The following is a 13,290-nucleotide window of genomic DNA, read 5'->3' on the forward strand; positions in this document are numbered from 1 at the left end:
ACAGTTCACTGGAGATTTTAGTTCTAGTACCAGGTTAAGGAAGGGTGAAACTTGTACTGTTCCTACACAGTGAAGAGCAGAAAGTGCAAGCAGCCTCATGAACAGTTAAATTATTCCAGATCCTAAGGGGAAGTATCCAAAACTACAGTCAGGGTGTGGCACAGTGCAGGGACACACCAGATGCATCCCCTTTCCTCTGGCAATATCCCCTATTCCCCCATGACTGGGGTGATCCTCTTCTGACCTGGTTTGTCCAGTGCTCAATCCCAATCCACCAGCAGTATGGGGCAAAATGGCAGCAGAGGCCCTTGCCCTACACTTCTTCCTCTGATTACTCTTGGGATGTTTTTCTAATCAACATCTCAACATTTTTTTTACCACATAGCTCTATATCGGCAATGCTTTCTCTAGTTAACGCCTCATTCAGCAGTAATTATGCATCTTTCTTGGCTAGCTGAGATGCACCTGACTTATTTTAAGATACCCTTGATTCAGTGGCTTAAACCCTAGTTATACATACCTTTTTCTGCGCTGTCTAAATCTGTGCACGACATTCCTGAAGTTCTCTTTTGAATGAAAACCAGCAAGTGATGTTGATCTTATTAGCGGGAAGTTCTGCTTTTTTTCCTGATAAAACTTCCTTTTTAGGGAACATGTGCTCTCCCACTCTTGTCCCCTCCCCCACCAGCATTCACTTCTACATTAGCATGTAGGAAACATATGGCTAGTTACTCACTCTTTGTGCATCAAACCTTTTGGGACAGTTACTAACATTTACCCTGAAATATCAAAATAGACTGTATCTAGCTAGCTATATTCTTTCAAAGCCACTCAGCATAGTATGAGCACTGGATTAAGAATGTAGAGTTTGCATAGAGTTGCTCTTCTTAGATTCAGCAGCTTTATATGATGCTCCCTATCATTTTAATTCCTTGTCTTTGATTACTGCTGCAAGGCTTTCACAAAAAGCAACGTTCAATTTACTCTCTAAAGGATAAACCCACCCAAATACAGAGCTCTGGTACTAAGCCCTGTGCACCACTTAAGTGCCTTGCAAGGGTCTTACACTTCCCCTTTATACTATGATGAATTTCATCCTGAATGGTTAGACTTTTCCTCTTCATCTTTTTTTGGTAAGTCCGGGCAGGATTGACAAAAGGACTCTGGTGTTGCAAAGTGGAGCACCATCGCACCTAACTTTTAGGGGCCTAGAAAAATCACAGGAACACAGGAACTGCGATCCACAAAGCCAAGTTAGGTGTCTGGCTCCTAGACAATGAGTAGGGAGAGGTCGGCACCTTAGGATGTAATCCATAAAACCCAGTACGCTTCGCAGGGAGCCAGCTAAGTTAGCTAATGGAAGACATCAACTGAGCGGCATGTGCTACGCTCTATCCCTCTCATGGAGATAGGCGCGTAAGTCCAGGCTGTAGGGAGGTGTCTACTTCTGCTTGCAATCCGTGAATGGGAACCCACTGCCTAGAGTCAGGCAGCTTAGGGGCCTAAGCTGCTTCTTGTGGGAATGAGCTACCTGCCTCACTCCACACAAAACGGCTGGAGGAGGAGGAAATGTGGTGCCCACCCTATAACTTTTAGCCCAGTGGTTAGAGCACTTGCCTAGGATATGGAAGACCCAGGTTAAATTCCCCTCTCTCTTCCAGAGTTGGAGAAAGGATTTGAAGGGGGGGAGGTCTTCCCATCTCTCAGGTGAGTGCTCAAACCACTGAGCTATGGGATATGCTGATGTGGGGTCCCTCAGTGTCTTCTGTTGAAGTGTTTCACTGTGGCTAAATGAGATGGGAGTATGGGACTGGGCCCAGGGTCTCGCACCTCCACGCTTGGTGCCTGAACCACTGGACCACAGAATCATTCCCCCTCATTCTTTCTCTTTGGCCCAATGACTATTCTACTGTGGATAAATACTTAAAGTCATTGGGCTAATGAATGAAGACGGGGGGTTGGGGGGAATGATTCTGTAGTCCAGAGATTAGGGCATCCACCTGGGACGTGGGAGACCCCCAGCTCCAGTCCCCCAGCTCTAATGACTCTGCAGCTGCTTCAAACAGCAACTCATTTAAGAAGATTGGAGTGGGCTGAATAGCTGTGTCTCCCCCGCACAACATCTGGTCAAGAGGAACGGTACTGTGCCCCCCTCTCAAAACTAAATGGAAAGCTGAGGGTAAGAGCAACTGTGTAGAATGAGGGGACTGAGAACAACAGGTTTGAAAAGTGGAATTTCACTTGCTAAACTCTGTGCTTCCCTCATAGAGACGCTAGCAGTTGCCAGGATACCTCTCTTGTACTCTGGCAGACCTTTGTTCTGATATTAGGAGATTGCTCCTGCTGTTTCTTTCCCCAAGTTTACTCTATTACTTGGCGGGTAGTAGTGGTAACTCTCAAGGACTGAGGAGGGGAGCCCAGAAAAATAGATAGCAGGATACAGAGCAGTACAAGGGGGAGAGTGGGCTAGAAGCTGACAATCTCTGCAGTATGGAGGGAGCTTAATAGCTCATTCTACTTCACTATCTGCCAACCTGCCGCTGCCATCTCCCAAAGTCCAAATGTGTTAGGCCTCCTCTTCAGCTCAGTTGCCTTATCCAGGACCCCCAGAAAACATCACTCCCCTGCCCCAGGTTGACAAAACACATGTTCAGATCAAGCACAGAAAACATACAAAATGTCTCTTCAAAGATATGTAGTGAAGTTAGGTAACCATATGGAAAAGGAATTCACCAAAATGCATTGACCAGAAGAACTTTTACAATATTTCCAGGTATAAATGGTTCTAAAATTGTTCTCTACAAAAGAAGGCATATGTGGAAAAGACACATTGCCAGGCCACTAAAGGGCTAAACTGGGATTTTGCCACACGTCCCCTGTATGTTTTACACCAGGAGCAGCCCTAGAAACAGACTGTGACTCAGAAAAGGGGGGAGATGTATCCTGCACCAGCCTCACACTGACACAGCGTATGTCCCTCGGGGTGCTGGCACTGCTGCAGTGCCCTATACATGACAGGGTGGCACAGCCCACCCCTTCCTTGTGTAAAAGAGGAAGCAGTGGCTCTGAAGGAGCTGCTTCCCACCCCGTGATACAGGTAGCTGGCACAAGGGAGTTATGGCTCGTTACTCCCTTGGGTGAATGCGCAGTATAGGTCATTAATTGGCATTAAAAAATTAAAGCAGATCTTTAGAGTTTATTGCTCTTAGAAAGGGGGAGACCTTGAACTTTTTGATACTCCAAGGCAACATGTTACACAAAGGCAAAGGCATTACTACTGATGTCATAGCTGAAGAGCTGAGGGTTTAATCAGGAAAGTATTACTGAGAAGAACCTCTAATACAGGACACTAAATACAAAGATTTGGGGGTGGTTTTTTGTTTGTTGTGTTTATTTTCCTCTTTTTAAAAATAAATATTGAAAGAATATCCTGTAGTCAAGTAAAACATTCTCATGTTCTTTACAAATAACTTCTATTAGAGTGAGCACAGCACTAAATCCACTGGCAACCAGAGCAAATATATCCAAGGTTTGCTTGCAAAGAAGTCACAAAGGTCTCAGACTGACACAGTCCTAAAGTGCCATAAAAGTTTGAGCAGCAAAATGTAAATGTTCCAGTTGAAATGTCTTTTAAGGAAGAAACCCCAAAGCAGGAAATATGGTCTTGTGGTTAATGCACAGGATGAGTCAGAAAACGTGAATTTCTATTCCTGGCTCAGACACAACCTCCTTGTGTGTCCTTGGGCAAATCAGTTGAGCCAAAATTTTCAAAAGTGGCCTGTGATTTTGGTGCCCAGATTGTCTCAGGCTCTGGAGCTAAAAACAACAGTGTAGACATTCCCATTTGGCCCGGTCCCCGGGCTCCGAGACCCTCCCCACTTACCGGGTTTCAGAGCCCTTGCTCTAGCCCGGGGTGGGCAAACTTTTTGTCCTGAGGGCCACATCTGGGTATGGAAATTGTATGGCGGGCCATGAATGCTCACGAAATTAGGGGTAGGGGTGTGGGAGGGGGTGAGGGCTCTGGGGTGGGGCCAGAAATGAGGAGTTCAGGGTACAGGAGGAGGCTCCAGGCTGAGGCAGGGGTTTTGGGGTGTGGGGGGATGAGGGCTCCAGCAGGGGGTGTGGGCTGTAGGGTGGGGCTGGGGATGAGGGGTTTGGGATGCAGGAGGGTGCTCCAGGATAGGACTGAGGAGTTTGGGGGGGCGGGAGGGGGAATCAGGGTTGGGGCAGAGGGTGAAGGCTCCGGCTGGGGCTGCGGGCTCTGGTGTGGGGCTCAGGATGAGAGGTTTGGGGTACAGGAGGTGGATCCAAGCTGGGATCAAGGGGTTCGGAGGGGGATCAGGGCTGGGGCGGGGGGGGCCCAGGGGTGCAGGCTCCAGGCAACGCTTATCTCAAGCATCTCCCGGAAGCAGCGGCATGTTGCCCCTCTGGCTCCTACACGGAGGCACGGCCAGGGGGCTCTGTGCGCTGTCCTGTCCACAGGTGCCGCCCCCCACAGCTCCCATTGGCCGGGAACCACGGCCAATGGGAGCTGCAGCGGCAGCATGCAGAGCCCTCTGGCTTCCCTTTTGCATAGGAGCTGGAGTGGGGACATACCAGCTGCTTCCCGGGAGCCGCGCGGAGCCACGGCACATGCAGAGCGGGGCAAGCCCCCGACCCTGCTCCCCGACAGGGCTGAATTAAAAGGTCTGATGGGCCGGATGTGGCCCGCGGGCCATAGTTTGCCCAACTCTGCTCTAGCCTGAGCCCAAACGTCTACACTGCTATTTTTAGCTCCCCAGCCCAAGCCCCCAAGCATGAGTCTGAGGCACAGCACCACAGGGTTTTCTTTGCAGTATAGAAATAACCTCAGTGCTGAGCAGCTATGGTCCCCAGTGATTTAAGAACCATAAGCAGGAGCACTCAAAGCTCAGCATCTTAGAAAATCAGGCCCAGGAGATCCCTCAAGTGAGGCAGCAGACTTTTTGAAATGTTAACCTTCCTGTATCTCTCTGTGTTCCTCAGTTTCCTAATCTGAAAACAAGGATAATATTTCTCTACTTCAAAAGGTTTTGTGAGACAAATCTATTAGCCTGTGTGAACCACTCTGAGATTTTCAGATGGATGGTGCAATGTAAGTGCATCTTCAGCTAGATGGGGAGGAATTCAAGCCTACATGCAATTAACTGTGCAAACACTCAGCACTAATTTATTTATTTAAATAGCCAAAGAGGCCTTTGCTTAAAAAATAAAATATGTGCACAGAGTGAGGGACCCTTAAAATTGACTTTCAATCTGTTCTGTTGAATAAATACTGAGATGAATATGGCATATTTCAGACAATACACAAGCTTAACATTGTTACCAACTCTTGCAACTGTCCACACTCCTGCGCTTCTCCACCACTAGGAAATTTGGCCTCAGGATCTTTCTAGCTGTGGATCTACTTGCTGTGCCTCCATTTCCCCCCACATCATCTCCCATTGTCTCCTACTGTGGCATGGAGCACATCACCTTGGAACACTTCTCAGTAAATGCATATAGGGAACAGTTTTCCCCTACATAGGTTTTCTGTAAGCAGCAGAACTTGGCTAGTTGTTCTTACTCTATGAGTGTACCCTTTTACAGGCACGATTTGTCTCTAAGAGAAAACAGACATATATCAATGGGGCAAATTTAGGCACCAGAGTCATACCAACAAAACATGAATGTCAGGTATGCATACATAGCTGAGTAAGTTCTTGAACAAACATGTCCCCGACTGTGTACATAAACACTAATTTTGAGAGTGCAAATGCATATTTTCCTGAAACAATTACCCAGGGCTGCACCTCCAGACATACTTTGCAGGTGCGACTAAGGCCCCTAAATTTGAAAATTTAATCCCAAACCCATTGTGAGCACATAAAACAAGAAGAATGTCCCTCTTCTGTGTTCTACTGAGTTTAGAAATGAATCAGAGAGAGAAGCCTGGTGCAACAATTTCTATTCTGGGAATGAAAAGAAACGGCGTACACAGTCAGGACATATGACTCTGAAAGATTTCAAAGCAATTGAAGGCTCCTCTGATAAATTAAAGGTCAGAAGAATTCTAAATACTTTGTTGGACAAAAGTGATAAATTCTACAAATGCTCTTTGTGGTGTTCAAAGTCAGCTGTGGATTAAAAGCTGGAAAGTGTCCATGAAAGAGGTAAGATGAACAATTAGTTAAATCTGTCACCAGAATTTTGTTGTTTTTGTTACTTAAAGGAAACATTTTCTTTCATTTTTACCAAACTACGAACATCAAAAAGATCAAAATACCTCCTCAAAAACTAGAGAGGCATTCAAAATTATGACAGTGGGAAAAGACTTTGAGCCACTTGGAAAGATTGAGATTGTAGAGAATGTGTGAAAAATCTCCCTATCTGCCCTTTTCCAGGCTGACTGTCTTAAATGGTGATACTTTTAGTACATAGTGACTGACTGGATAAAAAGATCTTAGAAAGAAAAAATTCTTCATCTGAGCTGTACTCTTGGGAGCACCATCTGCCACAGTCTTCTCTCCCCTGGTGATATGAGCAGCTGATAAAATACAAACATCATTATTCTGAACGATGAGAGCATTTTCTCCACCTTTAGTTAAAATATGCCACATTTCACTGCATTATCTAAGAACATGGGGATCTGAGAAACACTGTGTGGGATACATCAGTAGGGATGAAGACTCCCAGCTTTACGAATCTTATACATTGTGAACAGGCAGAAGAATTCAGGGAATCTGAGTTTCAAAAAAAGATTCTTAAGTGAAAAGACATCTTAGCATTCCAAATGGCCCCCAAAGGCATCACAAAAGGGAGAACTGGCATCTATATTACTCACTATTGCTTTCCTGTGACTGGAAAATTATTGCAGGTTTTAAAATATAGCTAAGGTTGAAACTTTCAAAAGCTAAAAACTTAAGTCCATTTCTAAAAGAGCACCTGAGGTCTAGCAGATGCTTCATCTCCTGTCAGTTTCATACATTTTGAACTCACATTCTGCCCCTCTGCCTATGCAGGTTTAGGACCTTGATGGCCTTTTTACAGCAGACATGTACTGACTTGAAAGTTTCAAGCATTTCCTTCCCCTCCTTCCAGTAACTCTCAGGTCTCCATTCTGATCAACAGCATATGCTGCATGACTATTCCATGTCATACACATTCCCTCTTTTGACAGTTTGGCCTCTTGTTTATATTTGTTTAAATGAAATTGCCTTTGCCATTTGTTAGCACTGAACGAAAATACTGAAAGCCCTTTTGAATCAGTCTGCAATGTTCCTTATTATTTGTACTATCACTATTTTCAGAAATAAGCATATTTTGAGAGTCTAAATTAATGAGAAGTCCTAAACTAATGCATGTTCCACTTATAACCTCTTTCCACCTCAATAAGCTATCATTTGTAGGTTTTTTTATTATGCCTCGTCTTCAGCATTCTCTGTCTGAGGACATTAAGCTCGACACCTTTATTGGTATTAAATCCTGTATTTCAAGCTGTGATTCTCAAAGCAGTCGCCGTTTTACTATCATTTATGAAGTAATGTGGGATTTGTTTGCAAATGAGACATACAGTAAATCTTACACCGTATAGTGTTGCCCTTTGTACTTAACCCACAGTTCTTAATTGCTATGAAGATTGATGTTGTGCATTTACAGTTTGAAACCAGCATGTTGAAAGCAGAGACATACCAAGGCAGAAAAAAGAGTTTCCTCTGTGAAATGCACTTTTCTTATATTGATATGGTTTGTGTTGGGGTCACCTGAATGACAGCTAACAGGACAGCACATATAAAATAGTTGCCCAGGGCAGTTAACTTTGTTATATTGCTGATCATGGGGATAATAATATTATGGAGCACAACCAGTTAATAAAATTTACTTTCCAAGGCCATTGGATTTGGATGTTATAATAAACATTCCACACCCCTTCCACATACAAGTGCACAGAAGCCTGCAAAACAGGTTTTTGAATGCTGTTGATGTACATTTTGGCAGAGGTACTGAAGAGTATTTTGGTGCCATTGGAAGGAGCAGAGGAGAGCAGATCTCTAATGAAGAGATAATAGGGACTAGAGTCTCAGTATAAATGATTTCCATTCACCAGAGCTGCCCAGCACTAGCCCTGACCTAATATAACCAAAATAATCCACATACACGGCAATGGAAGCTACTCTCTTTCCTCTTGGTAAATGAATCTGTTTCAGGGTGATGATTTCTCTTTTAAATCACAGGTGCAAGATCCCAGACTGGTCAGCCCACCTGATGTTCTCTGCTGGAAAGTGTATCTCGGTACACACCATGATATCTGCACTGGTTTTTGACTGTTTAAATACTTCCTCATTTGTTTGGATGCCATGATGCCAACTAACGGTATCTGGCCCACTGCCCTAAAGCATAAGAACTAGGCAGTGAAGGATATTATTTGCAGAACTTATCAAGTCTTCTGCAGGAAGCAATTAGACCTCTTACATGGCATGCTGCAGCTGGTGTCTTGCACACAGGACAATTTTACTCTCTTTTGTAATCCACCATGGCTGTTGCATAGGCAGTTTACCTCATCTTGAGGATGAAAGTCTTGTAAGAGGGAGAGGTATAGGATAGTCATTACAGAGCCTCATTTTACCCAAAGCAGGCCTCTTCGCCCCACAAACCTTTTCCCTTCCTTAAAATCGAGAGATCCATATTAACCAGCTAGTAGCTCTGACTACATTTCCCCCTTGTCTCAGATACTCCACTACAGGTAAGGCTAGCCATGTAGCACACTGTTCTGTATGTCTTATTGACATAAAAATCCAGCAGAAGTTCTGGCACAGTAATTGTAATAATCATGCTGGCCAGCCAGCTCCACTGTTAGTCAAGGTCATTGCACAAGAGGTGTTTTTCTACCACATGTGCAGAGGGGGCTGAGGCTTTGGCTTGTTACGATAGTGGAATCTTACAGTTCTGCCTGACCTCCAATATTTTGAAAGTGTTTTGTTTATAGGGACTTTGTGTTCATGAGTGGAACTCACTCTGAGGAAAGGAAATCCGTTACCGAACAGGTGAAATTTTAAGGCTACATGAGTGTATGTTTATAGGGCAGCTCCACCATCTTCACCACCCAATGAAGCATTCTCAGGTAGTTTCCCCCTCTGCCCAAGACATGCACACTTCTTGGGATATTGCTGTCTACCTCTGCTAACTGTTGCAGGTGGCAGGATGGGAAAGAAGGGGGTTTCAGGTAGGGTTGCCCATTTTGGTTGGACATATTCCTGGAGGTTTCATCACATGACATAATCTTTAATAAAAGATTAATCTTTAAGTCCTGGAGACTCCAGGACAATCCTGGAGGGTTAGCAACCCTAGCTTCAGCAAACACAATAGCTAGTAAGTACTGCAATTCTCCTTTCTACATTAATTAGGAAGTTCTGAAGCTGACTAGCCATGTGAGGAATTTGATTGCTTCCAAAAAAGAATTACACAACTCATTCGGTTGCACTTGACCAAGTACAGTAACTGCTATTCCTCACAAGTCTACTCTTTTTTTCTTGCATTATTTCTGAATAAATAATACATATGAGAGGTTTTAGCCACTGGACTTCTCTAAATGAAATCTCTAAATTTTCTGTTCTGCTTTCTCTAATAAAGAATGTAGTTTGCTCACTCAAATCAGGCATTACACAAGCTGAGACTACGCTCTTGCAGTACCATAGAAAGAACACTTGATTTCTACAATAACTGATCACACACTATCACAGCAAGAAATGTAAGTAGAAATAGAAGTGTTCTCACATATGGCAATAAACCAACCATGGAGTCGCCTGTCTGGTGTTTTGTTTTGTTTTTTGCTATTCTCTACATAAGTGATAAACAAAATATTGAAAAGAAAGTGTACAAACAATCCCCAAAGAACAAATTATCCCTTTCAAAATCTGCAAGTGCAATTAAAACAGCTGTACTCTGAAAACATGAATTATAATCTGCTCTCTTAAACAGCCTACTCTGCCAATACTTCCCTAGAATAAGCTACATTACCTACTGAGCATGCACAAAGCACAGACATTTTTCACAGCTGCATTGCTAAGAACTTAACTCCCTCCCCCCCCCCGCATTGCTAAGAACTTAACTCCCTCCCCCCGACAATCTTTGATGTCTGGACTGAAGAGAACGGTCTCCTTCACCAAATAACCGCTGCTTATCTCAATAAAGATAGTAGTTCATTTTATACAGTTGATATTGTGGATATGCATGGAGTGCCTGGAAATATATCTTCAAGACATTTTTTTAAAAATGCATGTTAACTTTGGTACCAAAAAAATAATTCTTGAAAGATTACTTAATTTATACTAGATTCTGCTAGGTTCATTACATAGCCTTTGGCAACTCACCATAGGGCAAGAGAACAGTTTATGACTGTCAAGGTTCCTCCCCCACTCTGAACTCTAGGGTACAGATGTGGGGACCTGCATGAAAGCCTCCTAAGCTTACTTTTACCAGCTTAGGTTAAAACTTCCCCAAAGGTACAAATTAATTTTATCCTTTGTCCTTGGAATATCCACTGCCACCACCAAACTCTAAATGGGTTTACTGGGAAACATAGTTTGGACATGTCTTACCCCCCAAAATCCTCCCAACCCTTGCACCCCACTTCCTGGGAAAGGTTTGGTAAAAATCCTCACCAATTTGCATAGGTGACCACAGACCCAAACCCTTAGATCTGAGAACAATGAAAAAGCATTCACTCTTCTTACAAGAAGACTTTTAATAGAAATAGAAGTAAATAGAAGTAAAGGAATCACCCCTGTAAAATCAGGATGGTAGATACCTTACAGGGTAATTAGATTCAAAACATAGAGAATCCCTCTAGGCAAAACCTTAAGTTACAAAAAAGACACACAGATAGAAATAGTCATTCTATTCAGCACAATTCTTTTCTCAGCCAGTTAAAGAAATCATAATCTAACACATACCTAGCTAGATTACTTACTAAAGTTCTAACACTCCATTCCTGGTCTATCCCCAGCAAAAGCAGCATATAGACAGACCCAGACCCTTTGTTTCTCTCCCTCCTCCCAGCTTTTGAAAGTATCTTGTCTCCTCATTGGTCATTTTGGTCAGGTGCCAGCAAGGTTACCTTTAGCTTCTTAACCCTTTACAGGTGAGAGGATTTTTCCTCTGGCCAGGAGGGATTTTAAAGGGGTTTACCCTTCCCTTTATATTTATGACAGTGACAGTTCCCAGATGATAAGGTTTTGTTTTCTTGACCATATCATGTCAAGAGCAGTCAACTGTATGAGAAACTGCTCTATCATCATATATAAACTACTCCATGTAATTAAGCTTCCTCTATCCCATAACTCATCACACTATTTTAACATTCTGTACCTTCAATCAATCATGTAACAGTAAGGTACAGTCTTCACTCTGATGTGAACAGCTATTAAAATTGATGGGGTTACACATGCTCATAGTCCTAAATCCTCCCTTCGCACACAGCCCATTATTTGGGCAGTTTGCTGGATAGCTATGGGCAGGGGATATAGAAGCCCTTTAGTCCTCCTGTCTACCAGGCCATGAAGCACCTGTGGAGCTCAATGAAATCCATAGCACTGTTGTGCTCTCTTTTAGGGAGGATCCACATAGTAGGATCTCTTCTCCCAGGTGCCCTTCAAATTCACAGTGAGATCCTTAGGTGGTGTAAATTGGCAAAGCTCCTTTAGACAAACTATACAATTGAATGAAGCATTTCTGATGTGGTTTTCCATTCCAGGGCATGGTCAAGAGTGATATCAAGCTTCTTAACCTGACTCACTATTTTGAATAGTCCCTTCTTTGAGCAGTGCTATACAAAAGGAGCGAGTCTTCTATTGTTTATCTCTAGGCAAGAAGACTTCTGTTTTCAAGGTTGAAACCAATATAGTTGCAATTCATCCAGACAGTAATATCATGCAAGTGTTCCTCCAGTGCAGAAACAATGGGCCAGATCCTCAGCTGGTATAAATATCACAGTTCCATGGAGTGGGCATGGTCAAAAATGACACCAAGAGTCTCCATTCCAGTTCTCTCCTGGTCATGCACTTTTGACTGCCTCACCTCCCCCAGGTTCAAGACCTAACAGCCTTGAATCCAAATGTGAGCCACCAACTGGGAAGTGGGTTGTGTGGGAAGCATACACTGGAGATCAATGAGGACTTCCAGCAGCAGAGCAGAGTGCTCAGATGGACTGAATTCCACCCTGTTTCCCAGGTGACAGGTGGCCTGTTTCCACCCAGGTGCTGAAAATGATCTGTGACTTCTCACATTAGCATCCATTACCTGCCCTGCAAAATTCTATTCCCAGTTATTAGAAAACTGGCTAGTGCCTTGGTGGCCGAGGGTTAATCAGGAGAAAACAGAAAAGGGAGGACAATTCCCCTTGTTAACTGCTTTCAACTCAAACCCTGCACATAATATAAGAATTAAACAAATGCATTTGACAGAGATTTGTTTAATGCCAGATACACTTTTCTTACCTTCTTTTTGAATACAAAAATGCATGTCTCCCTGAGGGCATTTTGCACAGATTTGAGATGAGAGGTTTTGATGGTGGGAAAGTACAGGACTAAATATAGTGCATTGGCAAACTTTGTCTTTGAGAACATTCACATAGCTATGTGTTCAAAGCCATAACCTGCCACTGATTTCTTTGCAAAACTCTTGATTTTGGTGGGAGCAGCGCTGGCAGAACAGGGCAGAATATAGTCCTAAAGATGTCCAGATTGCTTTACCATGGATCCCATCCCCCACATTCCATCATTGGATTATGGTTCACGTTAGTGGAAGAAATGCAATCTTCTTACTTCATTTTTTCCCTGTGCCCACTCACTGGCTGCTGTTCTTTGGCACACATGAAGACATGCCCTGTCCTGACAGCAGGGGTCTGAACTAAATTCAGATACTACACTACAGCATTTCCATCACTCCTGTGTCCATTCTATGGCCCACATGCTTCCCGCTGCTTATGCAGACAGAATGGAGAAAATCCCAGCAGTAAACAGGTGGAAGGAAGGAGGAAGCAGCAGCAGGGGCCCTTGAAGCAATGGAAATCTCACAATCCCAAGTCCACAAAGCAAACATGGGGGAGAAGAAAGAATGCTAAGAAAGCTGGGTGCAGGGCCACTTTCTATGGCATCAATCACCCTCCAACTATGCTCCCATATGAGCACTGTGTTTGATGGAATCCCCCTCTGTACACTAATATCCTGCTACGCTGGGGGAAAGGTGATGGCACAGTAACAACTATTGAAGTTGGGATAGTAAGGGGAGCATGGC

At 43.7% G+C, this 13,290-nt stretch overlaps 1 protein-coding gene across 9 annotated transcripts in view; it reads right to left on the minus strand.

The window, feature by feature from the left end:
• OXR1 (oxidation resistance 1) overlaps positions 1–13,290 on the minus strand; it is a 452,056-nt gene that overhangs the window by 166,504 nt on the left and 272,262 nt on the right. Inside the window, exon 1 of one of the 9 annotated variants that reach the window (XM_043539190.1) lies at positions 521–602. The exons of 7 other annotated variants lie outside the window; for them this stretch is intronic. In XM_043539190.1, the coding sequence (XP_043395125.1) occupies positions 521–554 (34 nt within the window). In that variant the 5' untranslated portion in view covers positions 555–602. Of the gene's footprint in view, positions 1–520; positions 603–13,290 lie in introns of those variants that run through there. One more of the 9 variants, XM_043539192.1, reaches the window with a different exon arrangement.

This window comes from Chelonia mydas, chromosome 2, assembly GCF_015237465.2.
Source record: "Chelonia mydas isolate rCheMyd1 chromosome 2, rCheMyd1.pri.v2, whole genome shotgun sequence".
NCBI classification, from domain to species: domain Eukaryota; kingdom Metazoa; phylum Chordata; order Testudines; family Cheloniidae; genus Chelonia; species Chelonia mydas.